This window comes from Onychomys torridus, chromosome 4 (assembly GCF_903995425.1).
Source record: "Onychomys torridus chromosome 4, mOncTor1.1, whole genome shotgun sequence".
NCBI lineage: Eukaryota > Metazoa > Chordata > Mammalia > Rodentia > Cricetidae > Onychomys > Onychomys torridus.
In genome coordinates, this window is record NC_050446.1 from 138,864,964 (window position 1) to 138,884,752 (window position 19,789).

At 48.1% G+C, this 19,789-nt stretch overlaps 1 protein-coding gene across 2 annotated transcripts in view; it reads right to left on the bottom strand.

Annotated features, from left to right (window-relative positions):
* Positions 1 to 14,596, bottom strand: part of Mmp24 (matrix metallopeptidase 24) — a 44,614-nt gene extending 30,018 nt beyond the window's left edge. For both annotated transcript variants that reach the window (XM_036183151.1, XM_036183152.1), the window contains exon 1: positions 14,303 to 14,596. In XM_036183151.1, coding sequence (XP_036039044.1) covers positions 14,303 to 14,467 — 165 coding nt within the window. In that variant the 5' untranslated portion in view covers positions 14,468 to 14,596. The remainder of the gene's footprint in view (positions 1 to 14,302) is intronic.
* Between the last annotated feature and the right edge of the window lie 5,193 nt (positions 14,597 to 19,789).

The window sequence follows — 19,789 nt, forward strand, 5'->3', positions numbered from 1 at the left end:
AAAATAGAGTAGTACAGAACAGATGTGAGAGGGTTCTATGGGAGAAAAGGGGGCGAAGGGATAAAGGGAAAGGTGAGGTCATGGAAGACATCCAGGTGGAGATGAGACTCGAACTGTCCAGCAGGTATGGGTGGCACAGTCTGGTTAGTAAGTAAAAACAACTGAACTTTGGATGACAGTAGGAGAAGAAGTTGGAAGGAGGGAAGTGGAGGGAGGTGGCATACAGTCATCTATCTCAAAGTGGCCATGTTACAAAGAATCATTTGGGACTTGACCCTGGGTCCATGATCAGCCACAAAACTCAAATACTGACAGGTAGTGATGTCTGGGAAGCTGACCAGTCACTCAGCCATTCACCTGCTCTAACATCTATCCCCAGGTCAAATCCTATCAGCAAAGCATTAAGTCTCCACGCCGTCTTCTCTCTGCTAAGGAGCATGGATCAGAGACTAGTCAACTCTGAATCCACTGCTTACCTCTTCTCTGCCACTCACATGCTCCTCTGACTTCTCTAGGGAGAAGCCTCTGCTCACACTAAACACACACCAACTCCCAAACGGTCTTTGCTCTTTCATACTTCCAGGCTCTCCCTGGTGGTTAAAATCCCCATTCTCTTGATACATGGTAGCACACTCCTACTCATCCTTCAGTGTCTCCACTTTCATTATACTTTCCTTAAAAACCCCTGGTAGAGCTGGGTGGCCTTCTTTATTCCCGAAGTAACTTGTATACACTGCTAAATGTTGTTACTACCATGCACTGTACCTGTTCACTGATTGTATCTGTTTTCTCCATCTACATTGAGTTCCTGGGGAATAGAAGCTGCCATTGTTTTTAAACCTGCTATGGTATTTAGCAGTGTCTGATTCAATAGTCACCAAGTTCATGAATGAGTAAACGAATGAACAGTTGGCTTGGGAGGCACTGTCTGAGTACCAAGAAAAGGAATTCATCTTGAGGAGGCTTAGTAAGTAATATACATGAAAACATGAAGCATAAATCCTGGTATTTAGTAAAGGCAGAAAAAAGTATTTGCTGAAATTTATCAGTTATGCTTTGGCTCCTCACCCTGATCAGGTGATGGGGTCTATTGTCCTTTCTGAAGAAAAAAAAAAAAAGATAAAAGTCACTAAAAGAAGCAAGTCTCCTTCAGTTTTAAAAGGAATGACTTATCTTCCATCTTTTTACACCTTTGACCCATTAATCAATCATCATGCATGTCAGAAGCCTAACCCTGACAGCAGTTAACTCACTCTAAGTGTCTGACACCTTCCAAGTGCCGAAAGAGGTGTAAAACCCAGAGGAAAGTGAGAAGTAGAGCAGGTACAGCAGACCTGGAATAGCCGGGCTGAACCAAAGACGTGGAGATCATAGACAGAACAGCGTGATTGGTCTGCTGGCCACAGGGTGGGACTTCAGTCCCTGAGGAGCCAGAGCCCAGTAATGAAATGACAGGGCAAGAAGAACAGAGGATGAGGAGAGAGGGGGAAAGGTGGCCCTAAGAGAAGAGCTGGCAGACAGCAGAGGCGGTGGTGAAATCAGAGGGGGATGGGAGTGGGAAGAGAAGGAGTGGCTAAGGAGCGCACTTGGAAAACCAAGATGGCCTGGGGAGGAGAGAGAAGCTGGATCGGTTACAACAGATGGTCCCGAGGCTTTCAAGAGCATCACATCTATTTGGATGGGCCAGCAGAAGGTTGACTTGGGAGGATGGTCAGGTGTCTGAGCAGGAGTGAAGTGTCTGCTGGCATTGCCAGAGAGGCTAGTGATGAAGACTATGGAGAAAGACCCGACAATCTGATCTGGAAATCTTGATTGGAATGAGGCAGAGAGAATCAAAGACTGTGATTAAAGAATCTGGGGTCCAGGAAGACAGGGTGCTCCATCAGTAAAGTGCAAGCAGGGGGACTCGAGTTAGATTCCTAGAACCCAAGTGCAAATGCTGGGTGTGGTGATGCATGCTTCAAATCCCATACTGAAGAGACAGACCCAGGCAGGTCTCCAGGGCTCTGTGACCAACCAGCCTCGCCTAACTGGCAAGCGCCAGGCTAGTGAGAAATTCTGTCTCAAAAAACAAGATAGACAGCTCCTAGAGAACGATTCCCTAAGGTGGCCTCTGACACACACACACACACACACACACACACACACACACACACACACTGGCTGGGCAATCAAATCCCTAACTTGGGTGCTGATGTGAGCAATAGGAACAAAGCATTGAAAGAGTTGCAAGTCCCATCTCAGGGCTTTGTCTGTGGAGGAGAGGAGACAGTGGAACTCCCCAAAGGAAAGCAAGCAACCCGGGACCGTCTTGCAAGGATGCATGAGAGATGTTCAGGCTGGTGGGGAAGGGCTTCAAGAAGAACAAGACAAGAAGGAGAGCTGCCCTGTGGGCACAGAGTGCAGAATGAGAGATTGCAGGACACAGATCTTGACTCTAGAAGGCACAGCTTTTTGGCAGGCAGAGATGATCTAATTACGACAATGACCACAGATGTTATTATGAGGGTGCCTACGCTGCCCTTGGCATTGTGCTCAGCACTCAGAAGACAGCCACCTATGCAGGAAGAATGGTGATTCCCAATTGTAGATGAGGAAACTTGGGTTTAGACAGACTCAGTGATTATTCAGGGCTACAAAACTACTAAGCGGTAGGATTTAGGCTCTCCACATGGTCAGTCAACCTTCCCCCTTCTGGGACTTTCTGCTTCTCATACGCCTCACATGCTCAGATCACAGCATGCGTGTTTGTGCTGTGGTTCCTGTGCTGTTAGGTTTTTCTTTGTTAACTTGACACAAGCTGGAGTCATCTGAGGAGAGGGAACTTCAATTGAGGAAGTACCTGCATCCCATTAGCCTGCAGAGAAGTGGGGGGGGGGCATCTTCTTGATTAATGTTGGGTTGTGGGAGGGCCAGCATACTGGAGGTGGTGCCACCCCTGAGTAGGTCATGAGTGGGGTAAGAAAGCAGGCTGAGAAAGCTATGGGGCTGGCGTCAGCAGCATCCCCCATGGCCTCTGTTTCGGTTCCTAACTCCAGGCTCCTGCCCCGACTTCCCTTCATAATGGATCGTGACCAGAGTGTGTAAGGGAAACAAACCCTTCCTTGAGTTGCTTTTGGTAAGTGTCTGTCACAGCAACAGAAACCCAACTAGACGGTTCCTGTGCCATCACTTCTGCAGCTTTCCAAACCACAGGCCTCATGGGACCCATGATTCCTTGGTGTTCCTTACTACTCATATCCAGTGTTTTACCAAAAAGCATTGGTCCTATCTCCCAAACATCAAATCAACTTGTTTCTGCCCATTCACTCATTCAATATTCTTTATTTTTAAAATTTTGAATTTTTAGGTACATATCTCTGTGTTCCTGAGTATGTATCTATGTATGTGCACTCCACATATGCAGGAGCCCACAGAGGTCAGAAGGGGTGTCCAACCCTATGGAACTGGAGTTACAGGTGAGCCACCATGTGGATGCTGGGACCTGAACCTGGGTCCTCTGCAAAATCAGTGAGCACTCTCAACTGCTGAGCCATCTGTCCAGCCCCGCTGATATTTATTGAGCAACTTACTATAGACCAGGCTCTGTGTACTAGGGCTGTAGCAGAACAAAACACTTCAGCTCCTTTCTGGTTGCCATCTAGTGGGAGAATCAGTAGTAATAAGTGTGGTGAAGGGTAATGTAGGCCAAGGAGATAGAGAATTCTTGGACAGCTATTTTATAGAATGTGGTCAGGGAAGGTACCAGACATTTGAAGAAGAGACATTAAAGAAGTAAAGGAGTGGGCCATGTGAATACTAATTCAGGAGTATTGCAGGAGGACTAGGGGAATGGCCCAGTGGGAGAGCATGTTCCTAGCACGCATGAGGCTCTAGATCTCAGGAAGCATCCTCGAGAGAGTTACATTAATTCTCTTTATACCTGTGGGCTAGATAGGGTCCTATTCGAAGATAGTTCACTTGGGACCTACAAACTTCCACATACTAAATATTGCTAATTTAGCTGGTGCCTTTAGGCAAAGGACTTAACTACTCTCTGCATCATGTTCCTCATCTGGCAACAGCAGATGATGAAAGAATTGTTAAGAGGACTCAGTGACATGGAGCATTAGGTAAGAATGGTCTTTGAAGATGTTCACATCCAAATTCCCAATGCCTGTGAATGTCGTGTAACAAGAGAGACTGTCCTGATGGGATCAAGAATCTTCCAACAGAGAGATTACCCTGGGGCACCAAGGAGAGTGACATGGAGTCACAGGAGTCCTCAGAGGAGGGAGGCCGAAGAGTCAAAGTCAGAGATGTGATGAAGGAAGCAGAGGGTCCTCGGCCAGGAAATGACAGCAGCGGCAGGAAGCTGCGAGGCATAGAGTCTCCCCTGGAGCCTTCAGAAGAATGCAGCCATCCATGCCTACGCCTTGACTTTAGTGCCATAAAACCACTTGGACTTCTAATTTCCAGATGTTTTTGTGGTGCTAGGAATCAAATTCAATGCCTTTCATACACTGTACAACTGAGCTATATGATCAGCTTTATAAATATAATTATTGAGACAAAGTCTCAATATGTAGCTCTGGCTGGCTTGGAACTTTCCTATATAGACCAGGGTGCCATCAAACTCACAGAGATCTACCTGCCCCTGTCTCCCAAGTACTAGGATGAAAGGTGTATGCCACCATGCCTGGCTAACAGCTAGATTATTTTATTTAACTAAATCTGTGGCATTTGTTGTAGCAACAATAGAAAACTAGTACATGAGCACAAAGCCTTTGATCTTGACAATATTGTTACTGTATTCTTGTGCCTATACTCTGCAACACAGTGACCACCACCCTTGGCCACCTCTGCTGTCTCAGTCTCTCTGGTGACTTCTCCAGTATCACCTTGGTCACTGGGTTCGTTCGTTCTCTTGAATTCCTGTCCCACTAAAAACCTTTCTCCTCTTGCCTTGCAACTGAGAGCACTTGCTGCTGGACCCCTGTGTTAGAACTACTTTTTAAAAAACGTCCAATGAATACAAAACCATTCAAGGGTCCAGGAAATGAGATGTTCAGGAATACTTAGAAGATCAATGTAATTTCACAGGCATGTTTTGCAATGTATAGAGGAGAAATCACTTATTTAAAATTGCAGAGCAAGATGGCGGGGGGGGGGGGGGGGGAGAAAGGGAGCACAGCATTCAGCCTCCAGGGAGGGTTCTTTCTGTTGTACTAGTTCTTCATTGCTTCCAAAAGCGCTCTCTCTCTCTCTCTCTCTCTCTCTCTCTCTCTCTCTCTCTCTCTCCCTTCTTCTTCAGTTCCAGTCAGTCTAAAAAGGGCCCTCAGAATCGCCCACAACACCCAGATGAGCTTCTTGACAAACACCTTAATGGTACAGCGTTGCCTGTTGGCTGCCGTTGGCTCTTGAGTGGGTGGTAAGTGCACTAACAGGAATTCCCGGGAGCTCTGCACAGTGTCCTTGGCCCACTCCCAAGAGGCCACCACAAGCCAGACAATCACCAGGCTTGGGGAGGTGGCACATTTGGGGTTTTGGGTCAGCACTGGGATGTCCGTTTTCTAATTCTGAGAAGGCCTCTGACCCAGGCCAGGAGTGTGGCCACACTCTCATTCACTCTGAGGAGGCAGGAGGCCTGGTCTTCCTTAGTTTTTCCATTACCTTCCTGGTTCCCTCTGCTTCCTGATGAGTTAAGGAACAAGGAGAGGGAAGACAAAGACCCATGGTTAAGGCTAGTTCTTTAATGGGAAAATGGCTGACTTAGATAACTTGTAACTAGTATGGAAGTCTCCATTATTTGAGTTCAGGTGGGTTGAGTTGTGGAGTCCATCCTCTAGTTCCTCATTGCCAGTGCAAAGTCTAAGCCCAGATCTCAGTAAGCTTCAAGAGCTTCCTTGTCACCTTCCCAAATACCTACCCTCTAGCTCTGACTAATCTCCTATGTTGCCTGAACACATCCTGCAGACCAAGCCTCATTTTCACGATAGAATATCACATTCCCTTGTATTCTGGCCTTGTCCCGACGAACTATTGGATATCCTTCAAAATGTGCCTTGCATGGGGGAGACGATCTGTCCCAGATTTAGTGGACTCACAGTGGCATCATCCCATCCCTCAGAGTCTATCTCCCACTACAGCATCCACAAGGCTTTACACGCGCCTGTAACCCCACGGAACTCTCGCTTGTGAGCTTACAGCTTGGCATTGGGAGACAGTTACATAAGTATTTTAACACTTTATTGAAATTGTGGTAAGTGGAATGAAAGGCTAGGACAGGGTGCTGTGAGAGTGCTTACCAGAGATATCGGCTGTGATGTCAGGCATGACCTCCCCAAGCATATAACATCTCAGGTGAGACCCAAGGCTAAGTGAAAGCTAAAAAAGTGAACATTTCAGGGAAAGAATTATTCTGTTCAATTTCTGAAAGGGAAGGAATTTGTAGATGAGAAAAGTAGAAAGTGTGCCAAGGTGGCTGGAGTCTAGCAACCAATGAAGGGAGTCAGTGGGGAAAAAGGAAGCGTGAGAATGGGAAGCACTCAGCCACACAGGGCCTCAGAGGCCACGCAGAGCAGAGTGGTGGGTGCTGGCCATAAGAGGCTCACTGCATGTGCTTTCTACTTTTGTGTGTGTTGGAAATGTTTCCATAATAAAATTTAGTAGCACTTGGGGCTGGAGAGATGGCTCAGTGGTTAAGGGCACTAGTTACTCTTCCAGAGGTCCTGGGTTTAATCCACAGCACCCACATGACTGCTCACAACTGTCTGTAACTCCAGCCCCAGGGAATATAGTGTTCTCTTCTGACTACTGAGGGTACTGCATGCCTGTGGTACACAGACATCCATACCTAGAAAATAAACATAAATAAATCTTTTTAAAATTAGTAGCATTTTAGTAATAATAGGTTAGCCATTGTCCTAGAAGTCATTTAAGCAAGAGGAGGGTGGGAACAATATGGTCTAATTGGAGTACATTAAAAATTTTGTTATTACTAAAGACCTTAAGTATTCAGAAAGACATAAAAATAATAAACAGACATCAGATAATCACCATCCAGCTCTGCAGTGAAGTGTTTACTGTTTCCATATCTGCTCACACCACACTTTGAGCTCCTGGGGAAGAGGTCAACAGGGGGAGACAAGTGTTGGAAGTCTTGTTTATAGGACAGAGCGAAACAGGCTATATTTTGTGCTATATCGGTTTTACTTTTTAATTTTTATATTAAAATTTTACTTAGTAACTTTTATTATTCTCCTCCCCACCCCACCCTACCTGTGTGTGTGTGTGTGTGTGTGTGTCACACGTGTGCGTGCACACATGCCATGGCACAGGTGTGGAGGTCACAGGACAACTCGTGGCATTCTCTCTTTTGACCTTTGTGCAAGTTCTGAGGATCAGACTCATGTCATTAAGTGCACATCATCGGACAGCACAAGCCTTTACCCACTGAACTATCTTGCCAGACTTTTGGGGGTGCGGGGCAGGGTCTCCTATAGTCCAGGCTGGCCTCAAACTGCATGAAAATGACCTAGAACTTCCTGATCTTCCTGCCTCCACTTACAAAATTCTGGGATTACAGGTGTGTGCCATTATTTAGAGTCTATGCAGAGCCCAGGATAGGACCCAGAGCTTAATGCATACTACACAAGTACTCTACCAGCTACAATACATTCCCCAAGCCCTGTATGGGCTTTATACACAGATCTCATATAGGGTTTTTTTTTTGGGGGGGGGGGGGGTATCACTCTGTAACCCTTGCTGGCCTGGAACTTGGTATGCAGAGAGATCTGCCTGCCTCTGTCTCCCAAGTGGAGGGGTTTAAAGGTGTGTGTCACTATACACACTTGAGCCGTACAGATTTCTTTTTAAACATCCTTCTGACCCCTTCATGAAGGATTAGACGTGGGCTGCTCAGGTGGGAAGGTTAAGGTTAAATAAGAGACGACAGGAGTTTAGTCTAAGGCAGCTGCATGGAGAAGTGAATGGAGTAAATACAGACTCAGCACAGGGGCCGGCTGGGGTTGGTTACTGTTGGGGGTGGGCAGGGAGAGAAAGGGAAAGAACACTTTGCCTATGTGTTTGTGGTGCAGGACTGAGTGTAAGAAATATGCACTGCCAGTGAAAGTTCAATAACAATGTTTGCTTTTCTCTACTTCTTTAGAGCTATATGCATAACCTTTCATAAATGTTATCTATCTATATACTTACGGGCACACAAATATCCAAGCCACATACATACATAAATTCACACACACACACACACACACACACACACACACACACACACATTTACTACCCACATGACTGCTATTGTGATACATATTATTAAAGCATAGATCAAAGTTGATTTTTAGAACAAATTTGTGTTGTGAAACTTATCAGAACTTGAGTAAAATGAATCCTGGAGTGCAGAAAAACCAAATGATTGGCTCTAAAAACCTCTGTGCAGGGCTGAGGTGTAGCTCGGGGTCCATCACTAATATGCAGCAAGGCCCAGGGTTCGAACTCTAGCATTGCAAAGTAACAAATGAAAAAGCCAAACCCCTCAGGGAGGGTGGGGCGGGGCCAGAGGGAGGGTGGGGCGGGGCCAGAGGGAGGGTGGGGCGGGGCCAGAGGGAGGGTGGGGCGGGCCAGAGGGAGGGGGGGGCGGGGCCAGAGTGCATAGCTTCACCCATCCATATACTGTTCCCTACCACGGGCATTCAGGCCTAAGGCCTGTTAAGTAAGCTTCGAACACAGAGCTACATCCAGCACTCAGAGCAGCTTGAGGCGAGTGCATCCCAGCCCCTCAGCCTCCTCACAGCCTCCAAACAGGCCACTTCTTGGCTCAGATGCCTTTAATGAGGCCCCTTAGCCTCTGGGTGAAAGCCAATCTTACAGTCTGCTCACAGCTTCCCTTGCCAGCCTCTTCTCCTTCTTACTGGAAACAAGCGAGTAACTCAATGCTCCAGATATATCCAATTATCCAGTATTTCCTAAACACACCATGAGCTCAGGGGGAGCATGGTCCCCAGTTTTCCTTGCCTGGATTGCTGACCCACCATTCTCCACTCCGTCTGAGATTCAACTCAGTAGCCGTTTTCTCCTGAAGCATCTTCTGCCCTGGGCTCAGCTGGGCCATCTCATACCCTCCCTCCTTAGGTCTTGCCTACACCTTAATTCTTGCCTCTAGTACAAAGCTGAGTGTAATCCCAGCATTGGGGAGGCTGAGGCAGGATGATCACTGAAAGTTCAAGGCCAGTCTGGGCTCCACAGCAAGGCCCTTTCTCAAAAATAAATAAATACATATATTCTGGTACACTGCATTCTTCAAGAGAACTGCTGAATACTTGGGTACCAAGTACTGTCCAAAGAGTATGGTCGGGGGACAGACAAGAGTAAAAGCATTTCTTACACTAGGTGTCAGGCACTGTACTGGGCACTGAAGGGATAATAGTTTCAGTTGCTTCCTCACTGGGAGTTCACACAATTCCATATTACCTGCAAGCCTCAGCAATTCCTAACACGAGTCTCTTGATACAATTAGGGTTTACTTCCAGCAGGGCTTTGGACATGCTTGAATGTGGAAAATGGCACCCCCAGGAATCCAGAGCCAGGGCAGTTTTGTGCAGAGGGAAAAGCGCAGTGCACAAGGATAGAGGATCCTCCACCTTATTGTTTATTAGATGTGGGTGGGTCCCTGGAGAAGCTGACAGGAAACCCTGTCATCTCTCTGAGCCGCTGTTTACTCATCCATGAGGTGAGCATGGCTTCCTTGGCTACTTCGTGAGGCCATTGCCAGGACCACACAAACGTGACAGGGTCTGGAAAGTTCGAAGCTCCTTACACTCCCAGAGGCTGTCAGGACACCAGGAAAATCCATAGTAACACAGGAAAGCATAGGACAAGTTTAGCTCATGTCTCAGAGAGAACGTCTAATGGCCTCTTTTTCCCCAGACAAGAACAGGATGTACAGAAGGCTACAAAGTACTGAAGGCATTGGGGACTTGGGCATTTGTCAATGTTGCTTAATAGGGCTATCCCAGCCTCCACCTCATCCAGGGCTCTTCACTTCCTTGACTGCAGGTGCAAACCAGAGAGTGCTCTCCATCTGCTCAGAGCATGTCACTCAAGACCGGTCTGATGGGCAGGACTCCATGATAGCCTGAGTCTCAGAGTCATACAGTTCCTCACGTGGCCTGGGCTCACTGGCTTATCTCATTTTTGTCTACTCGGATTTTCCTCAAAATCAAATTAGACCTAGGAAGGATGAAAACGTAGATGGAGATTCTCCTCAGCTTGCACTAAGAGAAAGGGACACTTCAAGTAACCAAAGGCAAGGAGCCAGTTAGAGGCTTGGTAGCGCCCCTCCCTCACCCCACATGCAAAGTACCAAAGAAGCAAGAGAAAGCAGAAGCAAGAACAGACTGAGTCTTTTTTTTTTTTTTTTCCTTTTTTTCTTTTTGGTGGGGAGGACTTAGTAATGAAAGACCAGAGATATGAAATCAAACGCCAAAGACAGTAAAATAAAAACACTTTCAATTTAGGAGCCAGGAGGCCAGGGACCAATTCTGGGTCTCAGTCATTGGCAATTGAAGTTTGTGTCCCTTAATGCCTCACTTAAGACAATTGAGGAAGTAACGCTTAAGAGCTGCCGTGTGTTTACTTGGTGATTGCCACAGTGACGGCCACCTCTCTCAGTCCCTCTGCCCTGTAGGCCACTGTTACTGGATGACACCCCACCTGAGGAGGTCTGAGAGAACCAAAGGTGAATTGTGACGCTACTGCCTACAGCTAGGGGAGTAGACTCCAGTTCCAGGCAAGGAGCCCACGCAATCCATCCCTCTAGGAAATTCTTTTTTAAAAAAATATATTTTATTCAATTTTTATGGGCATTTGTGTTTCTGCCATGGGTGTCGGGGTCCCCTGAAACTGGAGTTACAGACAAGTGTGAGCTGCCCTGTGGGTGCTGGGAATTGAACTCGGGCCCTCTGGAAGAAGAGTCAGTGCTCTTAACCCCTGAGCCATCTCTCCAGCCAGCCCCTCTTAAGAAATTCTTTATTTATGTGGTACCCCCCCCCTCTCTCTCTCTCTCTGTGTGTGTGTGTGTGTGTGTGTGTGTGTTAGATGTGCATGTGAAAGCCATAGATCAATCTCAGATGTTGTTTCTCAGGAGCCATCCATCTTGTCTTTATTTTTTGGTTTTGGTTTTGTCCTTTCGTCTGAGACAGGGTCTCTCACTGGAACCTGAGGCTTACCAATTAGGATAGGCTGGCTATTGAGCTCCAGGACCGTGTCCCTCCTCCCCAGAATTGAGATGGCAAATGAGTGCTCCCCCAGGCTTTTTACATGGGTGCTGGGAATTGAACTCGGGTCAGGTCGCATGCTTGCACGTCAGACACTTTACCAGTTGAGCCATCCCTCTACGCCCTAAAAAGGGGTTTAGAAGGGATGTTGAAACCTACGTGCCTATGTTTGCCTATTTTAGGTGAGGGTAATCCTCAGACATAAAGAACACAGTGCTTAATGGTAAGTATTTAAGGTTGAGGATTGTGTTAGATTTTGATCAGGAAGAAAGTTGACCAAGATCTACAACCTTTTCCTTCCCAAACAACGTGTAAGTGTTTTAAAAAATTAAATGACACACTGACTGGGGATGCCTCTAAACGTTCCCCTGGAAGGAATACATGATGCCGGGAGAAGGGAGGGGCTTCCTAGAGAGGCAGGTGTGAGCCGGAACCTTAAGGAAAGGGTTCTGACGAATGGGTGGAGGTACAGCAGTGAACATCACCTGACCATGTCCAGGGAACCCTGGCAGCCTGTCTTAGGATAAACGAGAGGCAAGCTTATCTGGAGTCAGGATGCATTATCTATGAACAGTGGGAAAGATGGCTGACTAATGGGGAGGTCGGAGGGGCTGGACTCCAGGGACCTTGAGACAGAGGAGTGAGCAACATTATCTGTGGGCTGAAAAGCAATGGTATTTCTACAAATTTTCAGTCACGTCACCCCCTAGTGTTCAGTGAAGGGGTAATTAGGTGTAAATGATCTCAATAATTTCTAAAAGTTTTGGATAGATATTTTAAATGGACTGGGATGGCCATGTTTTCATCAAGGCCTGAGAATGTACTTAGGAATAGGAAAGACCAGATGGAAAGAACCAGTCACTTCTCTGAATGGAAAGGGATAAGGAGTACAAGAGGGCCCAAGAGACCATACTGGAACCTGTCTGACTTAATTTTTTATAAGTGATCCAGAAAAGAAGTAGAGCAAAGAGAAAATTCCAGGGCTGCAGTACATATTAAACCTTTTCAGGCAGGGAAATGCTCTGCCAAGGGGATGTGGAGGGGCAAAATGGCAGTTGGACATCAATGTGGAGAAGTGTAAGTCAATGCAGTCCGGTAAAAATAATCCACACACAGGGTGTTGTGTTCCAGGCTATCAGTTTTAACCCGTGAAAGGGACCAGGGTGCTCTTGTGGATAGTTTCCCAAGGGCTGTGGTCTGATGTGCACAGATCAGGATAGCTAACAAAAGGATGAGAGGTAACAGGACAGGGCCCGGAAATCAAAGAAATTATCCTTTCTCTATGAAAGACCTCCACATCTGGAGACAGTGGTCAGGTGGAAAATGAACTCCTCCGGCTATCCACAGAGAACAGCACAAATAACCTAGGGCACACGTGACCATTCTGGGAGGTGGCCCGTCATGATGGGAGGGCTTCAGTTTAAAGTCGAGAAGAGTGTGAGAGTGGAATAACCCAAGCCAGCAAGGCTCGTCAGGATAAGCACTGAGTAAGCATAACCTTCTCCAAATCCTGACATAGCTAAGCAAACTGTCTTCTCTTAATGTGCAAAATACCACAGGCATAAAAAGGCCTCTGACTTGAGCTCATTCAGTTTCGTCTCTCAGAGATGATCAAAGTCACAAAACCTCCAGGGGCCAAGGCCAGCTGAGAGCCCACACACCCTATGGGTGCAAGGTACGGCTCTCCCAACTCACCCTGCACCCATTCGGGAAGTCTGCAAGAATCCTACCTTTGCTATGGTGGAAACCCATGAATCACATCCCTTTGGTGTGTGATAGAGCTCAGCCACAAACTAGAGAAAGTTTTCACTGAAAGTCAGGTAACAGTTCTAAACCCTTAGGGGGCTAACAATCAGCTGGGCCATTCTAATTTGTAAAAACATATCATCTTTGGAGAGTCTGAAGAAGTCTCTCCTGGAAAACCATACATTTTCACATATAAACACAAATTAGCAGAAAATTTCAGAGAATCTATGATCCCTTGAGTCTCTTGCCCAGTTAAAAAACTGCTGTTCCTGCAGATTCGTCTAAACAGAATGCCTACTTAACAAACACACTCCTCTCAGGATAATTCAGGCAATCACTACTTTCCTCCAGCAATGTTAACACTATTTCAACATTATTTATTAGAATTTCAGGCCTCTAGTTTGGTAGAGAGCAGAGAAATTAGTACAACTGTCCCCGACCCCATGTGATATAACGTACTGGCTTATACATGAAGAGACGAGAGCCAACTCATTAGCTCTGCGACCTTGGGCAAATTACTTCAGCTCTGGGGGGGGGGTCTCTATATTCATCTGTAAAATGGGGACAGCTGCTACAGCTAGCTGGCAAAATACGTACTGGGATTAAATGAGCGAATTCCTCTCAAATGTAGCGCCAAGCCTGGCTCATAGTGCATGACTATTATTATGCATGTATCCATGCAGGCATTATGCATGCATCCATCCAATCCCCTCTTGGAGCTCCGACTTCTCATGCCAGTGATGAGCAGCTCACCGCCTCCTGGGCTGGGTGAGCACCTCCAATTGTTACAAACTTCCTGCACTGGGCCGAAATGTGCCTTCTTGCAACCCCCCACCCCCACTGTCGGTTAGCCTCAGTTCTGCCCGGTGGGGCTACGCCGATCTAGTCTATCCCGACGGCCCTTCAACGACCAAGACAGCGATAGGGTCCGTCCTCGCCCTCCTCCCTCCCCCTTCTCCAGCTCCAACATCCTCGGCTTCTCCTCCAGCCCACAACACACTGGCTGCGCTTACTATTTACTCCGAGGCGGCGTACGCTTTCCCTCACACACAGCCTTGCAGGCCACACGCCCCGCGGCCACCGCGGCCATCCCGACCCTCCGCTCCGCCCCCGCCCGCCGCCCCTGTCCGCGGTGCTGAACGGAGCCCGGCCCGCGGGCTCCGCCCGGCCCTAGTGCTGACCCGGCGCCAGGCCCCCAGCCCGACACCCCGTCTCCCCGAAGAGAGGCCCAGCCGGTGCCGCCCCCCGCCCGACCCCGACCCCGGCCCCGCGCGCCTGCTCACCTGCCCGGCGAAGGGCGCGTCCGCTCCGGCCGGCTTCCCGGCCCCCGCCGCCGCCGCGAGGCAGCAGAGCGCGGGCAGCAGCGGCAGCAGCCGCCCCGGGGCCCGCCAGGCGCTCCAGCGCGCGGCCTGGCCCGGCGCAGCGCGGCCGCCCCGGCTCCTCGGCATCCCGGCGGCGGGGGCCCAGCCGCCCGGCTGCGATGGCGGCGGCGGCGGCGGCTCCGGCCGGGTCCTCCCGCTGCAGCCGCTGCGGAGCCGCCGAGTCACGGCGCCGCGGACGCGCGCCCGGCCCGCCTGCCTTCGCCGCCGCCGCCGCCGCCGCCTCGGCCGCCGCGCGCCCCCGCCTCCGCGCGCCCCGCCCCGGCGAGGGGCGGCCGGGGGCGCGGGGGCAGCGCCCGAGCGGGACCTGCGGGCGGCGGCGGCGGGGCTGCGGGAGGCGCCCGCTGGAGGCGCCAGGTGCAAAGAGGGCAAACCCGGAGGGAGGGCGCAGAGGCCAGATAAATAAGGCTGGCCCTGGGGTGGCCCGGCCGGGCCTGGGGTCTGCAGCCCAAGGCTAGCCCTGGAGGAGAAGGGCTGAAGGGTGTGACGCTGGAGGAGAAGGGGCTGGGGAGACAATCTAGGTGGGAAGAGAATGAGCTCAAGAAATGCTTGGCATCGGAGAAGGGGGTTTCAGGGGCTTCCCTCGAGGGGTGGTGCTGAGAAGCAGAAAAGAACAGACCTGGGCAGTGCTTAACCGGGGTTCGGGGACAGCCCTGGGAAGCTCGCTCCTTGACTCCTTAGGGGAGCGATCACCCATCCCCTAAATGTCCCTCATTGATGGAAACACCGTCTACACACAGTGCCCTGGGCTACTGGGGCTACTGGGGCTACGAAAGCAAAAAGGAAGGCCCATGAGCCGAGGTGTACACTGTAGAGGGTCACACCTCGTAAGAAAATGTAAACACCGAGGAAAACAGACTCCCAAGTAGCAGAAAGCGGTCCATGGGTCCAGGCTCAAGGGGCCCTGAGAAAGGTATGTAGGAGGAAGTGGGATTCTGGCAAGGCCCCAAAGGAGCGGAGGAGTAGAGGGTGTACAGAATGGGATTGGGCAGATTCTGTGGAGTACCTGTGGGTCCCTGTAGGGTTTCAACAGAGAGCTGCTGGAAAGTGAAGGTGGTGAGTGTTGGGATTGTCAGTCTGGGTCTTCCCTTTGGAGATGATGGCTGGAGGTTTTCTTGAGCAAGATCGTGTGTAAATTATGACCGTTTGGTAGTTTGGAGGTATGGAGCAGGCATGTTAGAGTCAGGCCTATGTCCAAGCATTGGCTCATCTCACGTTTATGAAACGATGCACTTACTGCTGTATGCAGTTGCTCCTTGGCATTAATAAGTGTTGCATGCTAGTCCCCTCCCAAGGTAAAGAATGGCAAGGAGATGGGGAGGGAACTTCACTAGCCTCCCTAAACAGACACTTAGATCACAACAGTCGTTACTGTTTATTGACTGTCTACTCCATACCAGGCACTGGCCGAGCCCTTCCCTGAGTTATATCTCCCCAGTCCTCATAGACAAGCCCTGTGAAACAGGTTGTTATTGTAAACCAATTTAGGATAAGGAGGAGGCTTTGGATAAGATGGCAAACATATATGATTCATAAGGATGCAGCTGGAACAATCTGGCCTCAGAGCACACTTTGTTTGCTAGGATGGGGGGGCACTAGGGTGTGGCAAGGGGCATCGGAGGAGGAGGAGGAGGAGGAGGAGGAGGAGGAGGAGGAGGAGGAGGAAAGGAGTCTGATGGCCAATGCGGAAGATGAACAGTGGCATCTTCATAGAACTGGAGTCCTCATGAGGAGGACTAGCTTGGAGAGGTGACAAGGAGCTGGGAGTTAGGGTTCTGGAGACTGGAAGCTCCTGCAAGGTTGTGGAGATGGGCTCAGGAATGAGTTGAGAAAAAGGACTATTTTGTGACCTTTTGGGTAAGTGTGGCAGGTGAAGCTGAAAGAGGCAGGCAGGAAATAGCGAAGGTCCAAGGGCCCATCGGGAGACATCCAAAGGACGAGTCTTCACAAGGGTCCAGAGTGATAAAAAGACTGAAACAGGGTTGGAGCTGGGGAGATGGCTCAGTGGACAAAGCGTTTGCCATGCAGGCATGAGACCTGAGTTCGGATCCATCACACCTGTGCAAAAAGTCGGTTGTGTGTCTGTAACCTCAGCACCAAGACTGTGGGGGCATAGAAAAAGGTAGATCTCAGGGCCCCACTGGCCAGCCAGTCTAGCTAAAATAGTGAGCCCTAGTGAAGGACTGTTTCAAAATAAATAAATAAAATGGAGGCATGATTGAGGGAGATGTCTTGATGTCAAGCTCTGACAGTCAGGGTGCCTGTATGAGCAAGTGCAGCCTCCTACACACACATATACCCTATACACCCCCACCCTCCCGAAGAGCTAAACTTCAGGATCTCCACGAGTCATGGGAAAGGGAGGAGGGTTTCCAAGAGAGAGAGAGGAGGAGTTGGCAGTCTCAGGAGTGCCAGGAGGGTGAAGACTGGCAAATAGCACCGAGCAACTTAGAATCTAGGGAGGAGATAGAGGCAAAACAAGGTTATGTAAGTTATGGCAGAGACGAAAGCGAAGCATTGCAGAAGCACTGGAGGAAGATAATGGATTGCTCATATTGGGGAGCTTTGGGAGGGGTGTGTTCCAGGAGGAAAGAAAACACTCCGGGAAGGGGCCGACTTCTTTGTTTAAATCCAGATGCCCATGAACTGCTTCTGATGGACGTCCCCAAACTGCATGTTCTACCTTGATGGAGGGGTGGAGGGTGTGGATGGCAGTGGGCAAATGATACATGGATGCAGGCTGGAGAGATGGCTCAGCAGCTAAAAGCACCTGTGCTGTTCTTACAGGGGACCAGGGTTTGGTTTCCAGCATTCATGTTGGGTGGCTCACAACTGCCTATATTTTCAGCTCCAGGGGGAGCCTTTGGCTTCTGTGGGCACCTGTACTCTCGTGCACATACACACAGGAACAGACAAATGATTTAAAATAGAATAAGTCTTAAGTTGGGGGGGGGGGAGAGATTAATGCATATAATGAATTCCTAAGACGGTCTTAGTAAGAGGAAGGTAGAACTATGAAGAAGTCTGTACAGGAGCCAGAAGTGGCTTGGAAGGCTTCAGAATAATCTCTTATGTGTCCATTGGAATGCTTGACTTCTCAGCCTCTCACAACCATGACAGGTATGGGATAAATAAAAAAAAGGTACTTCGTTTCAAGTCTGACACCTGGATACAAGCCCCGGCCAGGTTGCTGATTTCAGTGTGCCTAAGGCGAGTCACTTCGTCTCCTGAGCCCTGTGTTCCTTCTTTGTAACACGAGACTGGTGCTGTCTGTCACCCTCCACCCTGCCTGTCACCTGTACTTTATGTATGAGAGACCACATGATGGTTCAGATTCACTTTATGAACAATATGGTCAACTGACTAAGTGCTAGGAAAAATTCAGAAATTGTTAATTTTTTCTTCGAGTCAGGGTCACATGTAGCCCTGACTGGCCTCATTTTCACAATGTAGTTAGGATGATCTTGATTTCCTCTGAGTACTAGGATTACAGGTATGCACTACCATAACAGGTTGATATAGTGCTAGGGATCAAACCCAGGGTTTTGTGCTTGTTAGGCATGTGTTCTGCTAACTGGGCCATATGCCTGGACTGATCAGTTTTTTTAAAACACTGGATCTCTCTATGTATATCTGGCTGACCTGGAACTGGAACTCTCTATGTAGCCCAAGCTGGTCTTGAACTCACAGAGATCTGCCTGCCTCTGCCTCCCGAGTGCTGGGACTAAAGACGTGCACTGCCATGCCCAACAACTCTAAAAACAAAACTTAGTATGCACTTATTGTACAAAATATGATTTTATTCTGAGATTTTCATATATGTACCCTTCTCTGTACTGTTCTTGATCATATCATATTTACCACTCTGAAATCTTTAATCTTATGCAAAAATATTGTTTTCTGTTATTATAGGGAGATAAGACCCCTCTTCCCCTCCTTTTGTTTGTTTGTTTTTTGGAGCTGAGGACCGAACCCAGAACCTTGCAGTTGCTAGGCAAGCGCTCTACCACTGAGCTAAATCACCATCTCTTCTCTTCCCCTCTTATTTCTTCATTCCACGTGCATTTATTATATAGTGTTTGACCCCAGACACAGCAAGAGGCGCTGGAAAATAAAGATTATTTGGGTATGTGGCTATCTGGAGGAAGAAAGTTCACTGAGGATACAGACTTTAATATAGATAACAAGAGGTTAGCACAATACTTGTCTTGAGAGAGAACAATGTATTATGGGAGGAGAGGGAGGAAATGAATTGTCTAGAGGTGGCAGGAGAGCCTGGCTGTGAGTGACCGGAAGGAACTCGTCGTGTGGAGTAGGAAGGAAGTGAGTGACCGGAAGGAACTCGTCGTGTGGAGTAGGAAGGAAGTGAGTGACCGGAAGGAACTCGTCGTGTGGAGTAGGAAGGAAGTGGAGGTGCAAAGCACAGCTGTATATGAATGTTTGGATTCTCACTCTCTCGTGAGAGTGCTGTGTACTTTTCTAGAAGCTTCTTATCATCATAGACTCAATACAGGAGCAGGCATGGAAATATAGTTAACTCCTTTCAAGCCAGATTTTCCAACAGATTCTTCAAAATGTAAATAATGCCAATCTTCTCACTATGTTTTATTTTGGAAATTATTATAGAGTTTATTTGTGTTTACAAACTTGTGGTTATTTGATTGCTTATTTATATAGTGATTTTTGTGGTGCTAGAGACTAGGTCCAGGGTTTCACTGGCTGGGTAAGCGCTCTACTGCTGACTAGCCCAGGGCCCCACATTATCATCTTAAATGGATCGATATATTCATTTTTAAATGTCTCGGTTTTAATTCCTGAGAGAATTACACACACACACACACACACACACACACACTCTCTCTCTCTCTCTCTCTCTCTATATATATATATATATATATATATATATACATATATATATATATATGTATGTATATGTATGTGTGTGTGTGTGTATATATATATATATATATATATATATATATATATATATATATATCATTCTTTTTGAGAGTATAAACGGTTCTTGAGAACAAAGGCTTTAAGAACTCTATTTTGGGAATTGCCATAGAGTTCTAAATAGAGGAGAGACATAAGTTAAAAAATATTTTCTTAGTTCAGTGAATATTTATTAAATGCCAACTTTGCATGGCATGCTCTTGTAATACAGTGATAAACAAGTCGGACAAAACTCTGCTTTGGGGGCAACAAGATGGCTCAGTGGGCAAAAGTTCATGCTGACAAGGCTGACAAGCCTGAGTTTGATTCTCCGTGATGAAAGGAGAGAACTGAGTCCTGTAGGTTGTCCTCTGACCTCTACACACGTATTGTGACACATGCATGCCTGCCCCTAAAAATGAAAACCAGACAAAAGAAACCCCTCAGTTTTCATAG